Consider the following 18,988-nt stretch of genomic DNA (forward strand, 5'->3'; position numbering starts at 1 on the left):
TTGATTCCCATATGCAGCTTACACATTAATCTCTATAAACAGTGCATGTGGATATAGAGAATCTGTGGGAGAGGGACGGGATTTAGTGGCCAGAAGCCTCCCGGTTTCCGTTTCTCCTTTGACCAATCACGTCTGAGCAGGTTTCAGGCCCCCGCAGGTAAACAGTGCATGTGGAGAAGAGGTCGAACACGTCGATCGAATCTGCTCTCATACACAGACAGCTGTTATCAGCAACTAAATGTTGTCTGGTTTGTGGAGAAAGGTTCAGCTCGTGTGATAAAAGAAACTAGTTGTGCCTGAATTAAATACTGAAACTTACTATGCATGCACAACTTCTAGGTGCAATGTAAATGGGCTTGAGTAGCCTTTAATTCTTTCCAACTTTGATGACCCTTCAGCGAGTTGGGATGATGGAAAAAAACTGGAATACTGATGGTTGGCTGTGGAAACAGTTCGTTTACAGACAAACCCATTTATTTGTCCTCTATGAGACTGTAATCCCCAATTTTTGTCTTTAAAATACAATTGAGACATCCAGGTGCATTTGCAATGCATCAGTCCTTAATCCAACAATTGCAATGTTGTGCCTAAATGCGCAGCAACATTTCTCAGCGCTGCCAAATCCGCTGCAGCCTGAGCCACGCCTGTCCTACCAAACTCACAGGTGCAAACATGTTCGATAGGAGCGCTTCATTTCCAAGAAGGGTATAAAAAAAAAGAATAAGACATGTGATTTTCTTCATGAATAGATATGGATTTTTGAAAAATTGCACAAACACTATGTTGTCGTTGGCTTTGTTCCTGCAGGAAAATAGAGCCCATTGAGTATGAATTTAATGACAGGTCTTTGCCCTCTGTCTCTTCTTCCAAATTTATTGTGGAACATTCATTGTTTCTGGTTGAAATAAATTACAGCTCTGCACAAATTGATTAAAATAAAAATAAAAAAACTAGTTGGACTGTATAATCAATAGACCGGAAGCCCCAGAATATGAGTCATTGCCACCAGAGGCTAATTAATCATCAGACGATCGTCAGTGGGCTCCGGGATTGTTACATATTTTCACAAAGCATGTCTATCTGCACTGTCGGGAGAAGAGAATATAGCGCGTGGTGGTCCATGTGTCATACAGTCCGTGTGTGAACCCCTGGAAGCTGCAGGGGGAAACATTTATGAAGTGTTTTCCACCTTGTTTGAGATGAGGTGCACCAGCCCGGAAGCAGTTCTAGCTGTAATCTGAAATACACCTTGCAAGCAATCAGTGGAGTGCGGCTCTTCCCCTTTTTTTGCAAAAGCATTTAAGAGCGAACCGGGCAATTAACAGGGAGAGATACGTCTGGTTGATTACACATTCCGCCGGATTAACTAACCTTTACGCAGCTCGCAAAGCATCAGTTTTGTGCAGCGGATTGTGCTGCAGGCATATTAAAATGTTGTGGCTGAGAAGAGGCGGTTAAACTGACTGTAGCCGTTCTTCAGAAAGCTCAATAATAAGAAGACAAGGGTGAGAAAGAAGTAGGACGAGGAGGAGCTGCGCTGAATGACTTAATATATTGAAAAGACAAACTTCTTAAAACAAGATGAAGCTGCTAGTAAACGCAGCACAAAAGGAGGGGACAGGGAGTTGTGATTGTGTGATCATTAAACCTGAACTTTACTGAGCCGCTAATCCACTATGGCAACGGCACTGCCTTTACATTTACAGTCAGTACTTGGCTGCTGTTTCTCTGGGATTCTAGTGCTGCCAATCTGCTGTGTTATTAGCTTGGGCTGGTTTTGGATGTGGTGGCTCATTGATTTATATATTTTCATAAGCCATATTTTCTTTTATGCTTCCTTTATATCACACAGTTTTAATACCGTGGGGGTTCATTTAATGACGTTTGCAGACTCATAAGAATTACGAGTAAATAAAAGCTGGAAACTTGTGTTCCTCAGGTAGGTTTGATTTTTGCGACGGAGCTATAGGGCCATATGAAGAAAATAACATTTGGGATATGAGAATTCATATCCCAAAACAAGAATTAAGTCATAATATAACAGGAATAAAGTTGTATAGTGATAGAAGAAGAGAAGAAAGTGATAATATCATGAGGTTAAAATAATAATTTTGCGAGAAAAAAGGCATTATTACAAGAATTAGGTCATATTATGAAAAGAATAACATCATAACAAGAATAAAATAATATTACAAGAAATATAATCATAATATTACAAGAAAAAAGTTATTATTCAATAAGAAAAAAAGTAAAATTATTACGAGAATAAACCTGTAATTTAATGAGTAAAAATAGTTAGTTTCTAACATTAAATAAATATTGCCATCCATTTCGCCTTATGTGCCGCCTTAATAAATCAGGTTGTTTCAGGCAGATTTCATATGTGCAAAGTGAATGTTTATTTTTATGTATATCTGGCCCAGGATGCACGGATAACACAGGTTAATTCAGCGATGATTCACTGATTAGAACACAATGTCGGCCTAATTCCGAGGTAATCACCTGCGATTGGAAATGGCCATTTGATGACAACAATTATCTAACTGCAGTCGCTTTTCTGTTACATTCAGCCAGGTTTCCACCCACACACACACACACACACACACACACACACAGTGAGGATAGTGGCGTCCTGTGTAAACACCGATATTAGATTGCCAATACAATTCGTCACTATCATGTCACCATTGTGTCCTCATTCTCCACCTCTCTTTCCTTTGTGCACCGGGGCCTCTGTTTCTAAATTAAGAGCCACAAATGTACGAGTGGCAATCACTTGAGACCGCTCTTCCTTCCTCTCCTCCTCCTGTATTACCAACCCTGCGTTATAAATGATGTTTTTTCATTAGAATGATTTCTAGAATCTCAGCGTGGCTGCATGGGCAATTTTCATTTCAAGGATCATGGTGTGGGCACAGAAAAGACGTGTTGTTGCCCCTGATGCATATTTATGCTTGTTATAATGTTTTCCTGGGGATGAAGCCATTCTGGTCAAAGACCTTGAGCAGAGTGTGTTCTCATAGGAATGTGTGGGTATGTGTGAGTGTGTGTGAGTGTGTGTGTATGTGTGTGTGTGTAATATGCACCGAGTGGAAGGATATAGCAGGGGTATATGTTAACACCCCAGCAGTTTCAATTCCAATTAGGGGGTTGGTGGAGCCAGGGACACATAAAGTCAAATGAGGAAAACAAAGGCGACTCAGGAGGTTCACGGGTCTTTATGAGGTTAGTTATGATGATGGATGGAATTTGCTGGAAGCCAACTATTCCTCCTTAGTATGGTGTATATCTATATGACATAGGATGGATTGACCGTTCACATAGCTCGTAATAACAGAGTGTTAAATTGAGTCATCATGGTATAATGGCTACACTGATAGTTACCTTCTTTATAGAGGTGAGGTTATTATTAATTACAAGTTCATTCTTTAATATCAGTTATTACAAAGCCGGGGGGGGGCGGCTGTGGCTGAGGGGTAGAGTGGTCGTCCTCCAACTAGAAGGTCGGCGGTTCAATCCTCAGTCTTCCCCATCTGCATGCTGAAGTGTCCTTGGGCAAGATACTGAACCCTATATGGCCCCTCATATATGTTGAGGGGCCATAAGTCGCTTTGGATAAAAGCTTTCGCCAAATGACATGTAATTTGTAATTTGTAAAAAAGCCCAGGCTCTAATTCCAGTTACCCAAAGCTAACTCTAAAGAAGAGCCAGCAATGGGAGCAGTTAATTTGCGCCATTCATCTCCTGACCTCCATTCCAGCAGCCGAGTCGAGGAGTGAAGGTGAAAGCAGAGAAGATTGATTACCCGGGCACAGTGATACAATGACTGGTAGTCAACAGTAGCAGTCAACCAGTATAACACTGGAGCAGCACTGAGGCACGTGATAGAGATGGACTGTGATAAAGTGGACGGGGAAACGATGCCAGCACGTGGCAAAGAAAGTGCATCTGCGGGCGTATCTGCGTACATCTGGAAAACTGATGGATTTGATCTTTAAATGTGTAGATTTAAGGTGGATATGTGTGGAATACAGCATGTTTCCATTTAACATACAGGCATGTTTTAGCGAGAACTACTGCACTGCGGTTGTACGCCTCTGCCAACCATTGCCGTTTATATCTACATAAATATGTTTCTCCAGTGTCACTGTGACCTTTGATCACTGAAATCTAATCAATTAATCTTTGAGTCCAAAATTTGAAGAAATTCTCTAAAGGCAGACTTGAGATTTCATGTTCAAGAGGACAAAAATCATATTTTGTGAGGTCCCCGTGAATTTGACCTTTGACCAGCCGAATGCAATCAGTTCATTAGTGAGCCGAAGTAAATATGTGTGCAAGATTTCTCTCAAGGCGTTATTAAGATAAAACTTTCACAAGGGAAAATAAAAGGTTTTGTGAGGACACAGTGACGCTGACCTTTGGCCTTAATTAGGTCCTACTTGAGTCCCAGTGAATGTTTGTGCCGGATAAAATGAAATTCCCTACGGGTGTTCTTGATATATCATGTTCACAAGAATGGGGGGGGGTCAAGTAACCTTGGCTTTTGACCACTAAACTCTAATCAGATCATCTTTGAGTCCCAGTGAACATTTGTACCACATTTGAAGAAAGTCCCTCAAGGCGGTCTTGAGCCATCGTGTTCAAAAGAATGGGACGAAAATACGGATGGACAACCTGAAAACATCACGTCTCCGGCCACTTCCTGTCCCCAGCTTGGAGGCGTAAACAAGCACTGTGGTAAACAGCTATACCTTTCACACATGAAGACGCCAAAAAACTGCATGGATTAGAATACAAGCAATGGCCGTCCTCCATAGCTCCACAGGACACAGGGTCATGAGTAATGTGTAGTGCCAGTATCCACACAAGCATTATTACAGGTTGGGTGATATGTATATTTCACAGAGGTTTGTGGTATTTCAACAAAGTTTGAACACCACCGCTCTACATTTATCTTTGGCAGCTTTTATACACAGTGATTTTCATGTTCAAACGAGACAGCATTTTTATGTCACTTGTCATAAGTTTAAAAACCTATAATAACATTTCCTGTCGTTGCAGACAGAGAGTCTCACTGCAGAGAGAGAGCTTTGCAGAGGCACATCCGCCCATATGTGATTTACCCTTTAACATTTCCCCAACCAGTGGTTTGCCATGTTGTCGGAATTGCAATAAATGTACTTGAATAATAGAGTTTGTTTCAGGTGGGTTGTGCGTAAGTGTGTGTATCATTGTTGCACAGGTACACACGTTAGAGGACAGTGACGGAAATAGAAGCTCCTTTGAAGAACACCTTTAATTTGGCTGCCGGATGAATGCGGTGGCCCTCAGGAGATACAACATACTTACTGATGAAAAAAGAAAAAGAAAAAAATCTTGCCGCTGAAAAGCACAGATGAAAATGGAAATAAATGGAGGGAGACAAGGGGACTGGGGGGGAAACACGAGCGCTAATAAAGTGAGAATGCTGAACGTATATGGCGAATTGAATTACTACTGTTACTGATCTGACAGCGCATAAACACGCAGGGACCGGTGCGCGCAAATCCGAATGAAGTCAGAATCCACATGTGTGCCAAGTCTATCTTTGGCATCTTGGTGTGCACCGACCGAGTTGAGTGTCTGGAGCTCTAATACATTATGCAGCAGCCCTCAACATGCCCTTGACCGGGGTGACATAAATTTCACATACATTACAGATGTAATCCATTCTAATGAGCTTAGACTTTATCTTGTTGGGCACAGAATACACAGGGGAGTTGCGCCAACCAGGGAAAGATAAATATCACACTGCACTCCCAGCTTTTGTTGGTATGTGTTTTTAATGTCAGCACAAATAGCCGCAAAACGCAAAACAAACAGACGACCTTCTGTTTGTGGGCTCTCGGCAACCAGTCGCTTGTGAATGCTGATGTTTTATTGGTTTTTGGGCTCTTCTGCAGCCATTTAAAAAAAAAATATTTACTTATTGTATCTATGGAGGTGGAATCAGAAGGAGGCTAGTGTTGGATTGTATTGCAGGGATATGATGGCGTCCATTAGTAAGAACAATTAAAACTAAATATTTTGGGATTATTTTATACTGTAAAAGAAAAGTAGGACCACAATTCTCAAAATTAATCAAGAAATAATTTCCTTTGGTAATTAAGGAAGTTAACTTCACCTCTACACGCCTCTAATCACCTGCCAGGCTGACATATACCTGGTCAACTCATCATGCTCCGTTTGCTTAATATTTCTCAACCCACCCTTCCCCTTCCCGTCATCCATTACCTCTTCTACCTCATCCCTCCCCACATCCCTTCATCCTCTCTTTTCTCCCAAATATCCAATACCTATTGTTCAAGTTATGAAGTTGAGACTATGTGTCCTTTCCCTGTTTCTGTCGCTGAATTGCTAATCTGCAGTTGCACATAATAAAAAGAAAAACGTACAAATATAATAATAATCAGTGTTATAAACAAATAACAAATAAACCCTAGCATGTACGTGTGTTTATATGTGTGTGTATGTGTGTGTGTGTGTGTGTATGTGTATGTGTGTGAGCATGCGTGTAGGTACTGTCTATGCACCAACCTGTTTCCTTGTCACAAATCTGCTCGCAGGGCTCCGTCGTCCTCTGGCCACAGTAGTCCTGCACCCAGTGTGTGGACGAATTGGTCTGATAGTAGAGCGTCAGCTTGGCGGGGTTCAGCCAATTAGAAACGTCCAGGAAGCTTCCCATACTGACCACAAAACTACTTCCTGAAAAAGAAAAAAAAAACCCAAGATAAAAAATGATTTTGTCTGAAGAAAAAATTAATCAAAATAAAAAAGTACACAAGGGCTTGGTTGTTTGGTATTTTTAAAAAACTATTTTCATGCTTCTATTGCACAACCAATTAGAAAGCTTCCCCATCCTGACCAGGCTGAATTTAAATGAGAAAATTAAGACCTATAATGTGTGTATTGATGGGATTTCCCTGGTAATTGCAGTACAGGGGCTAAAAGGCTTTCACGAGTCAGTTGGTAAACACTGTGCTCATTGACGCTGATTTACCTTTCTTTCTTACTGCTCCCAGACCAATCGTTAAAGTGTGATCACTGAACAAGGTTATCCCTAATTGATGCCAATGACTTCTGTTTCCAACGGGAGCTGTGAGGAGACTGTGCCTCAGCTCTGGTGAACGCTAAGATTCGTATACAGCTTTATCGTGTGGCTGCTTGGTCGCAGAAGTTTAATTTGTGGAAAAAACTCAAGAGTAAGTACACGTCTCTGTCTCAAAGTGATGTGAAATGCATTTTAAAAACTCTGCAAAGGAAGGACAGCGATTTCAAGGTTGAAAATGTTTCACAAATGTATTCTCTTTCATAAAGTGTAACCCTGTGATGGTGGTCTGCAGACTGGTTTTTCTAAACAGAGGATTAATACTGATGGAAAAGCTTAGACAGTAGCTAGCAATCAAATCTGTGAGTCACAGGGAGAAAAGAAATGTACTGGCCCGATGCCCTGCAGTAAAATACAAACCTCCATAGACATATCCCACACCGAATGCTCTGCTCTTACATTGTGCTGCGGATAAAGGATCAATTTTCCTCATCTATTCTTTTTATATTGTAGGTGTTCCAAATTCCTAATAGGAGACACAACCTCCTCCTACACTCAAAGACACCAGCTGCTTCTTTTCACTTGGCACCGGGTTGGTCTGAGTCACACAAAGTTTTACACAAATAAACACGCTTTATTGTTACGTCAGTACTGTCTGGTCCTCAACAGCCCTGATTGTAGCCGTCATTCTGTTGTACATATAATACAGACTGGGAGTAAGGGGACCTTTAGCAGTGAATTATTTCACAACTCAAAAACACAAAGAAAACTTTCTTGGTTTTTTTTGTGCAATAAATAAAATAACAAAAAATAGTGGACTAAGACGTCCTTCAGAATCGTCCCATTTGGCCGAATGCATGCACGATCATGGTCAGGGTCAAGGAAACACGTAGGTGTAATGTAATATTTCTTACAAGCATCACAGGGACTCTGAAGAAAATAAAATAAAATGTGGGTTGCTCTATCTGACAGAAACGGGCAAGTGATTATTATTTTGATAACAAGCTAGCCTGTCTAGTGTGGACTGATGCAGTCGCAATAAAGAAAAAAGCCAATGTCAAGCATCATTACAGCTGAAAACATGCAACTAAACTTAATGAGTTGTATAGACAAATGTGATTGGATAAAGTTCTTTGGTTTTTTTGTCCAACAAGCATCCTTCAAAAGACCACATTTTGTCCGGTGAGTGAGCTAATGGCTAAAAGACCAAGAACTCAATCGGGAAGTGGAATTCTGTAACTGCTTTAGAGCTGCTAGAAAACTGGAGAAACGTATGATATAAACACATGGCTCCAACAAAGGGTAGGAATTGTTTTGGCTACAACCAGCTGTGAGCATCATCATCCCTACCATTTGACATCACATGCCTCGTAAATGACAAGCAGATCCAGCAATCGCATTCTAGAGGTTAGCCTGATTTATGTGTTCAATAATCCAATATGGGTCTCAACGGATGTTGTAAAAATGTAAATGTCCCTTCATGGGAAAAAGGTCCCCACCCCCTGGTTTAAAAGCTCAAGCTGAAGTGCATCTACCTCATATGGTGAAGTCATGAATGAATTATCTATAACATATGGGTCTGTGTAGGGTAATATCAGGTCTATAGTCAGATGAACAGCACAGGCTCATATTGTATATTGTCCAAAATGTAACCGGTAATAAAGAAACACTGGTTTAGATGGTTCAAAATGTATTTTCCTTCTCAAATAAGTTGTAAAATGTGTAAATAGTTATCATTGGCTTACACTTATTTAGAGACAAGAGCCGTTATCACTCTTGTAGTCATTGCCCAACAAACTGTTAAAAGGCTGAAACACACACACACACACACACACACACACACACACACACACACACACACACACACACACACACACACACACACACACACACACACACACACACACACACACACACACCTGTTTAGAAAGGATCCCAAAATAAAGCATCTCCCAGGTCAAGCTGACCAGAGATGAGTAAAACAGAGCTATTTCCTGCATCGCCGCAGTTTAGTGAACAGAACTGGCAGTAGCCCTCATTAATACGTCTTCATCTGTTATACCATCTGACTTAATGACACCTTATTTGACATTTTTATATTCACTATAGATGATTTTGAATGTACATGTTGGTGTATTGTTCTGTTATATCGCTGTCACATGAAGTTATGGCCATTGAGGTTCATGAGTGGGCACACAGCTAAATGGCAAATGTTAATTCTAATAATATATATTATTTTTAACTTTTTATCACCACCTACACAGTCTGTACTGGAGTTGATATCAAAGACATATCTGTAAAATAGACTTTTGAGACCTTACATATGCTTTTCTTTAGAATTTATGACAAAATATAGGTATATTACTTTCAAATTAACTCCATAAACCTCTTTGAGATATATTTAGCAAGTGGAATGGCACTCAGTAGAGCTGGAGCACGGCCAAGGCCCAACTGTCCCCTTATGGCTGATGCAGACCAGAGGATAATCGCTTTAAAACCCAATTTGTCTCTTCTGACAATCGCGGTGCCGATTATCTGCCCAAATAATCCTGAAGTGTGGGGGGTTTACAAAATAATCTTGATGCTACCCATTGAGTCGGAGCCGCCCCGATCTCGAATTATGATGATTATCGGCTCCAAGGGAAACCTGCAATAGCCAATGAGAGCGAGCTGACCGGGAAGCGTCACCAACCGGATGTTGCGCGCACACACTGCAAAATGTATAATCCAATTCCGTCTTCTCAGCCATGATTTCATACATTTTATTTTTTTATTTTTCACTGCAAAACCCAACACATGACTTCCGTCCTCCTACATGTTTGTTTTTCTTCTGAAGTCACGTTGAATCACGTGAGTGCTCCACACTTCATTTAAAAAGGTGGCAGTAATGCAACTAAAAGTTTTTTGCCAACCGCACTAAAAAACTCAATAGGAAGAAGAAGAGGAAGAATCTGTCAAGTTTCTGTGAGACTCAAACTCTCTGGAACTGTCACTGTGAAATTGTTTCCTAGAAACGGCAACTGTGTGGTGTTACGTTCTGGCCAAATCACCTAGTGTGTGTGTGTTCTGAAGATTGTAAGATAAAAAGTCAGTTAAATCTGTCATTATGTCTGTGGTCTCCCACATTTTTTGAATCGATCAAGAGTTGAAAATCCTCTCGTGTGCAGCAGCCTTTATGAAACCACATTTAAATTCACGAGATCCAGATTTTTATTTAGATCCATAACGAATTGTACACAGTCATACATTCCAACTCGTAAATATCTGTGAATTATAGCAAAAAATTGCAAAAATGCAGAAAAAAATCTGTTTCAATGTTAACAAAAGTAATTAGAAACATTTCCTGGATCTGCCCCTTTATCCGGACCCGCACCAAAATTGAATGGATTCTTTCTTGGCCGAGGTCTCATCCTTCCACCAAGTTACATGGAAATCAGTTCAGTTGTTTTTGTGCAATCCTGCTTACATACAACAACAACAACAACAACAAATGGACAGGGGTGAAAACATCACCTCCTTGGCGGAGGCAATACGCTGGGCGTGATGTTGACTTGACAGCCCCGCTCCTCCACTGCTATCCACTTCCTCCCGCTACCTACCTCCACATTAACTTCTGTGTTTTCGTTTTTCTCTCCCGTCTCCTGCCATATCTCATCTGTCTACTCGTCACCCATGTTGAGTTTGCTGCTCATGTAGATGTCCGACCTCATCACCTGCCTCCCATCACTCATTATTCCTCCAGCGCACAGAGAGCGTTTCACAGGGGGCGGCTCACACGTCTTGTATGACAGATTGATACTGTATGTGCTGCCCTGCGGCAGTGGTGCTCTAGTACTTTTTATTGCCTCTCTATTCCTGTCCTCACTCAAGAACTTATACCGCGCATGGTTCGCCAGGATTCGTCGGGTTTGTTTATCTGTTGGATTTGTTTGTTTGTTTGCTCCGACTGCCTGCCTGCTGCCGACTGTACGCCTGCCAGACTACTGTGTTAAGCCACCTTTTATCAAATCTGCTCTGCCTCAGGTGTCGGCTTTTTCCGAGTCCCACCGCAGTTCACACACGGGCGCGGAATTAGCAGAGGAACAACAAAAGTAAAAGTTGAAAAAAAGGCTGATTATGGCTCCATCAAAATGCTCTTTTCTCACAATTAAAAGAAGAACAAAAACAGAAGAAAACTCTGGAAATGATAATGCTTAAAAGTTGGGTACATTTGTTAATAAACCTTTTTGTACTTTTTTCTAAGAAATAGTGTCTCATACGCCTGTGGAGGCTGGGTGCATAATTTGTATGACACAATAATATAAACAAATATAATCAATCAAATGCTATACAAACCATTTCCCTGACAGCTTTACCTATTGTGGGCCTGTGTGTGTAAAGTTTGTCATGGGGGTGGCCCTAAAGGGAAGTGCACGGGGTCTTCAAAATAAAACTAAGGCACTTTCTAGTACGAAACCATCATAACTGGAATGAGCATTAGGTCAAAAGGACAACTCGAGGCACCTCCCAAAACTTTAAATGTCATTGTTGTGTCTGAGTGGAAACTTTGCCTCGGATAGTGGTGGTAGAGAAAAAGTCAGAAGGTCCCCAACATGAATCAATAACCATTCTACTGAACCTAACATTAAATTTAACAGCGCGTGGAGGAGCACATTTTAGTAGACTGGATAAACAGGCAATAGGAGAGCGAACTCAATAGTGCTATGATTTTAATGATCGGTTGCGTGATGTGTAATCTGATTGGTTCGGTAGAGCCAATAGGAAGGGAATTATAGTCATATACAAGATTAAATTCAATAACTTTTTTCTGGCTTACATTATATTCGGGGTGTTCACATATGCAGTACATTTAGTTACAGAGGACACAGTCTAAACTTTTCTGTACATTTCCATTTTCTATTGTGTTTCCGCTGGCACACAAACGGCGGGGCTGTGTGGGCGGACTAGAGATGAGGCCCCTACGGCAAGAGCACCTGATCGACTGATATGTGAACTGCTTTCAGAGATATGGCGATCATTAGCTAAATTGCCTTGGCTCTTCACTCCCTCTTACTTAACTTAAGTCCTTGCCTATTTTTCTACCCTCCTCCCCCCCCCTCTATGTCCGCTGCCAGTGAGGTTTATCCCACACTATTAATACATACACCCAATCTACACCGATTCCATAGCCAGAACGGAATTTAATAGAGACTCAGATGTGGCAGCAAGCCCAACATACTTAATCTATTTTGCAAATATTTAGTTTTTTTCCTATTTATTCTACATCTTTGAAATCACTTTGACTTTGAAGCATATAGCTTGTTTGTTTGTGATATAGTCAGCTTGTCAGGTGGTATAAATGAAATAGGAATAAACCTTGAGTGGTCACATGTTTGGAAAAAAAAAAAAAAAAGGTTTTGTCTTGTTGACTGAAAAAGCCCAAACCATAACAGGGTTAAGTATTTTAATCTGCAACCTGCACTCTCAAAAAGTCCAAAAGCTCTCACTGTGTTTTGAAAACACCGCTCTTCATCAGTCTGATGGCTAAAAATGTCACTCAGTTGTCTGCGGCGGTAATAAATCATCTTTGTTTTCATTTGAAGCTTTCACCGCGTCGGCTTTATTTGTTGTCGATTTGTGTCCTTTTATAAGTTACTATTTTGTTGGATGGACGTGTGTCTTTTGTACTTTGTCAGTCCAACAGAGGGGAGGTTTTACACTGAAAAGCCAAGCAAATTGAAAACCACAAATCCCGGTCGAAGGGGTAGATATTTTACTGCGACCCATTTGTAAATAGAAACAGGGGAAGCATGCTGAGCTGCTCCCTGGTGCATTAGCTGCTGCTCCCTCACATTAGAAAACATGGAAATGAAGAGCATGGAGCTACAGTCATCCCCACTGTACGCTGCTGAGGGACAACTCAATTCCATTATCGCTCGAAATAAACCACAGTGGATAGTCGCTATTGTAAAAACATGTTTGAAAGATAAACATTTTTAACACTAAACACTTGATTAAAGGGACGGATCCAGGTTTTTCATCCATTAGCCTTGGTGGAGGTATTACTCTCTTTGAACGCACTTCTCGGCCAAGGAGGTCATGATTTCATCAGATTGTTTGTGTGTTATTTTTGCAGGATTAAGTTAAAAACTACTCAACTGATTTCTACTCAGTTGCGTGGAGGGGTGGGGTATAATCCAAGGAAGAACCCATTCAATTTTGGTGCGGATCTTGATCAGGGGGCGATTCTAGGATTTCTTTCTTTTTTTGTAACTTTCTGTAACATTGGTGGTTTTGTATCTATCTTGTTTTCTTCTTTTTGTTCTTGTTTTTCTTTATTTTTAATACTGGATCTTTGACTGTATCCAGACAATCCACAATCCATTCGTACTGACATTATAAACAAACAGGGGTGAAAAGATCGCCCCTTTGGCTGATGTGATAAAAAAAACATCCCAAAACAAAAATATTTAAAGCACACAGGTGGAAAAAAGTGTGATTTTTGTTCCTAGGTGTTCTAGTTGGATATTCTGCCAAGGTCTAATGATTGTGTTCCACTTACCGTCCGCGACAAAATGCTCAGGCACATGGAGGGTAACCTTGACAGTGAGGGGGCAGGAATCCTGCGTAGCATAGACAATGGCGATGACACATGTGCTGATGGTGATCAACGTCAGGGTGACCTTATTTAGAGGACTGTGTGGGTGGCCTAAAGGAAGAGAAAGAGAACAAAAATATATACAGGTGAGAAGTTTTAAAGTTTTACCCTTTTGTTGTGATCCTTGATTGTAAAAACAGACGACTGTATTTGAAAATCCTTGACAGAAAACGACAGCTTCTCACTTTCAGCACGGAGCCACGGCACGCTGACATATAACAGACTAAATCATCCACTTTAGCACCATGCTCTGCTGACAGTGCAATATCCAAGTCTTCCCGGATCCTTGAAAATACAGTTAATTGCATTCCTGATTTATGAATCTTAACCTGGGTTCAAGTTTGGCATGAGTAAGTAAAAGATGACTTAGAATACCCAAGTCCAGGATCATTTCCCGGTGTGATATATGATCTTATTGCCACTGACACTGTAATAGATTGGATGTTTTGGTTGCCCTTTGGCTCTGGCAGGCCTTCCCAAGCCGGGATACAGGGAATAAAATTAGCCGCTTAACCTCTGTCTCCTGATATTTATCACGGGGAGAGAAGTCAGTGTGCCGAGAGGAGGATTACTGGGGAATACGTGTGGTAAGGTGCTGGGTTGGTGACAATCCCACTGGATTTTAACTGCTAAACTGGGGATGTTGAACTGATCACACAATGTTTCAGAATCCGCAGGCTCCAGGAAATGAGGGAGCAGTTACTTGGAGGAGAGCCGCTCCATGTGCCCCGTGAACTGTGTAGGTTTGTTGTAAAAGTCAATAGTAACAGTAAGGCTACTGATGTTGCCCTGTTCTAAGCAGAGGAGTGCAAGTGGCAGCACATGCATATGCTGGTGATGTGACGTATAGTGAACAAATGACCCATGTGATGATTACTATGTTATGGTTTACTTTTTCAAATAGAGTGTAGTTTTTAAAGTAAAATGTCATTTTATCGATCAAAATGACTGACTATCATCCATTTATCTATTCATCCACCCATCCATCTGTCCCACCCATCCACCCACCCGTTTGTCCCACCCATCCATCCATCCATATAATCAACCAAGGATGGAATGTACAATTGGTCTAATGTAAAGTCAGCAAAAAGTCAGGAGAATCCCACGTGAGAACAGCAGGTACAGGGGTCTAATACCGACAGACGCAAAAATGAAAAGAAAACTAAAAGAAAGCTTGAGGTGATAAGAGCTGATGCGAGTGTCTGTGTGTTGGCAAGAAAATCACTTGATCCTGCAGCGGAATTAATACGTCACTTCCTGCCTCAGCCTGCTGCTGCACCGGGCTGCTCCACCTCTCGCCTGAATAATGCGGAGGATGTGTTTCTGTTGTGAACGCGTCTGTGCAGAGAACGTCTCGCTGTGTTGTGCATGTGTGAAATGCAAACTGCAGGTAAAGTGTGTATCCGCAGGTCATGTGTGAAAACGGCTGTAGAGACGTACGTTTCTACCACTGACTAGTAGTACTACTAGCATTATAACTGCAAGGTTTAATCCCGAACCCCCTACATTCCTCCTGACAGGAGTGTCCAGGGAAATCTCGACTGGAGTTTGGAAATTGGGAGATGCAGCTCAAGGTCAAAAGCAGGTAGAGGCAGGATAATGAATCCGTCCGTACCAAAACGCACGTCTACCACTGTCACAATATTGTGAAGGGCCGGGAACAACAGCTGCCTGCAGCAAAAATGGGAGAGCAGCTAATCCCCTTTGGGGTGTGGGTGGTGTCACTGGGCGTGTGAAGGGGTCCCTCAATTACTCTAAAAGCCTACTGAGTAGACAAAAGCATGTGCGCTCACGATGGCAAACACTTACTATATGGCCACGAAGCAAACACCTATAGTCTGTGCCACGTGAGGCACGCTCACGAGCAACGGACAAAAGGTAAAGCTTACATTAAAATCTCTTCCCTCTTTTTCCTCTTCCTTCACTTTTCTCTGTTCGTCTTCTAAAGAGAACCCATTGACTTTACATGGGCTGTAATTTTAACACAGATCACACTCATTGGCTTTATGTCTCCTCGAGCCGTCTGCCCACAAGGCTTTTTTCGAATAAAATCTAAGTGTCCAGTTTAACAGGAACCTACAGTTTAGACAAGGACCTTGCGATCTCTAACGATGCACCCAAGCCCTTTCTATTTCTATTATCTTTATTTGTGAATGAGCAACCATCTCCTGTGATTAATTGCATTGTAAAGATACTAAAAGATACTGTAGAGTTTGTTGCACAGACCCAAATTTATTAGATTGAATTTATTGAAGCCTTGAGAATCCATTGAGCCAAGGAGAGCCCAGGTTATGGAGCCAGTTCTTTAAACTGAAAGGTTCTTAAACAGCTCAGATTTTCATTCTAAGTCCTAAACTAAGAACTTGAAAAGAGGTTAAATATCCATATTCTGAAACCCATCAATCAAATTTGTTTTAAAACTGCTGATCCAGCTTTGGATCTGTGAGGCTGGAACATATGAATAAAAAAATAATGGTTGAATTTGAACTGAAGTTAACACTTTGTTACCCTTTTAAATATATAATTCCTTTCACTAAATAATTTCGTCATTAGAGATTAGTCTTTATTTATATATTAAAGCCTAATATAAGTGTCCCAGGTTACCAAGTGACCTGTCCTAGATTATCAAACATAGGCAGGATTTTACAAAACTAAAAGCTGTGTCATGTCTCCTCTGAGTAGGATAACTCCATTCTTTCTTCTGGTGTGGTTAGAAAACATTTTAAAGCAAAATATGTTGAGCTAATGGGTAAAACCAATCTCGGAATAAGTCACTGAAATCAAAATTGCAAAAAATGTCCCATAATACCCAAATTGACCCTTTAAATTATCCAGCAACTAAACTTAGTTTGAAGAAGGATCACTAAATTTCAAATTCCACCTCCACAGTTGCATTTTTCCTGTTGTGTAATTATATGTTTTTCTTTATGTGAAGCAATAGATGTTTTGGGATGCAAGAATTCAGAAGAGATTCTGAGAAAGTATAATCTAATCTAATTTAATTTAGCATTCAGATGTCCCCAAATAAACCCAGACCTGATCTAATCCTGTGGTAGACCAGCTACAAAGGACCAGCCACTGGTGATTTGTAATAATAATAATAACAATACCATAACCTACCCTCCCTTTCTGTGCCTTGTGTTGGTGATCTGTGGCCATGGGAAGTAATAGAACCACATTGATTTCCATTATCTTTCAATCACCCCATAGGAACCAAAGTGGACACCCGCTGTCTCAATCCCTGTATTTTATTTCCTTGGTCACACAAATGCAAAATCTGCACAGTCTTAACTATCACATATCAGAATGTGGAAAGTGAAGTTGAATTCATGTTTCCCATCAAAGTTATTTGACTCATCGCAGAGCCTCCATTTGCATCAGCTCATGTATCTGCTTTGAGTGTCATTGCCATGGAACGGCACTTTATACCCCACCGGGAACACGCGTTACTCCGTCCTACTCGCAGCTATGGTGACAATTCCAGAAATGCCTCATTTCACTCAGCTATGGGCCACCGTTCCATTAATCCTTCTCACATGCAATTAGGGTAAAGTTGGAAATCATTTGTTTTTCAGAATGTTAATTTGTATCTTCTTTGCTTTTTTACTTTACGGCCCTCACGGCAGTGTGCGCTGGATAAGAGGGCTCCCCCTTGTGCAAGTTAATGTGTTTGTTCCACATTTGGTAACAGTACACAAAGAAGTAGACGTGTTTTTCTTCTGACCTTTGCCGCGTCTCCGTCCTCTGTGCTGCTCTGTGTAAAACTTCATCTGGCTGTCATCTTCAGGCTCAGACCCCGATTCCCCTTGGGGACCAAACACGCCTCCGGTTGCTGGCGGCGAGATGACAAGAGCGAAAAAAGGAGAAAGAAATCAAAAAGGAGAATCGAGCAAACAAGGAATAAACTCCAACAACTATGTATATAGGTTATTCAAACATTGGTAATCATGGTTGTTATGATTACTGGAGTGCAGCGGCACACAAGGTATTAAGTACACTTAAAACTGGGGCACTTCCTTCACTTAATGAGAAAAATAATGCTGTTTTCTGTGTGTTTCCAGCCCCATTGCTGCTATTTTAATTCTGCATATCATTTGAGTTGCAGGGGAACATGTGTACACACAATAAAACTGTTGTCACAGCGATTCCATTCCGTTATATTAAACGTCACCTAACAATTTTTTTTGTAAATCACTTCGTCTCAGTTTTATTGTATTTTGTATTTTTTAATTCATGCTCTGTTTTTTCATACCTGTATCTACATTATTTTATTTTCCTGTTCAGCACTTTGGTCAAATGTGGTTGTTTTAAACCTGCTGTATAAATAAACTTTGACTTCGGTCACATACCTAACACACACCAAACTTGTGTGTATGTGTATGTGTATGTGCACGTCTGCATTCGAGTCAGAGCGAGAGCAAGAGCGAGGCTGTGACAGTTAAGAGGCTTTGTTTGTGCTGAATTTCCACTGCAACATCACAACCCACATTCCTGCGAAACTCACAGGAGCTGCCACAAAGTGATAATTGTCAGGGATTTGCAAAGTGTCGCTGTAAGTCACTGAAGGATAAACACGTTATCTAAGATTATCAAATTTATATCTCAGAACTGCAGTGTAATACCTTATATACAGTAAATAATCCAGCAGGAGGTGAATGCATGATATTTATAATGCTGGAGCTGTATTTTAAGCCAAACCCTAAATAAAACGACTATATGCCGACAGCATGGAACCTCATGGATGCTCATGTGTTTTGCTTGTATAATCCCCAGGATCACAGTGATTACGCTTCCTAATCTCCCCGAGTGGAAACAGGATAAAGGACAGAGAGAAAATCAATGTTGTTGTTTTTTTTTTCTGTCATGAGGGACCACCTGAAATGAAATGATCCACCTGTTACAGAAAATTAAAAGACGGAGAAAAAAAGAAAACGCACAATGGAGATGGTGTGTTGTGTCGATATCCTGATCCATCATCTTCTGAATGGGGCTAAATGACCCCGACAGTGATGATAATAGGTCATGGCTACATTGAACATACACTTAAATGGTATTTATATGGTACATGATGATCATAAAAACACAGTGTACTTGTTGAAGAGCTGCCTTTGTATTTTACTTTTTTACTATTAAACTCTAATGACCTAAATTCAAAATATACGACCTAGAATCCCATCAGATCGTCTGTAGTTTGCCTCATTTCGATTTCCGGATAAAGTGACTTTGTTGAAAGTGGTTTAGTTTAGATTATCCAAGTCCAA

At 40.9% G+C, this 18,988-nt stretch overlaps 1 protein-coding gene across 2 annotated transcripts in view; it reads right to left on the reverse strand.

Annotated features, from left to right (window-relative positions):
• The window catches only part of LOC118125850 (astrotactin-2), a 248,262-nt gene that overhangs the window by 123,236 nt on the left and 106,038 nt on the right, over positions 1-18,988 (reverse strand). For both annotated transcript variants that reach the window (XM_035184886.1, XM_035184885.1), the window contains exons 5-7: positions 17,452-17,559; positions 13,632-13,778; positions 6,580-6,747 (exon numbers count right to left, since the gene is read on the reverse strand). In XM_035184886.1, the coding sequence (XP_035040777.1) occupies positions 6,580-6,747; positions 13,632-13,778; positions 17,452-17,559 (423 nt within the window). The remainder of the gene's footprint in view (positions 1-6,579; positions 6,748-13,631; positions 13,779-17,451; positions 17,560-18,988) is intronic.

Source organism: Hippoglossus stenolepis, chromosome 18 (genome assembly GCF_022539355.2).
Source record: "Hippoglossus stenolepis isolate QCI-W04-F060 chromosome 18, HSTE1.2, whole genome shotgun sequence".
NCBI lineage: Eukaryota > Metazoa > Chordata > Actinopteri > Pleuronectiformes > Pleuronectidae > Hippoglossus > Hippoglossus stenolepis.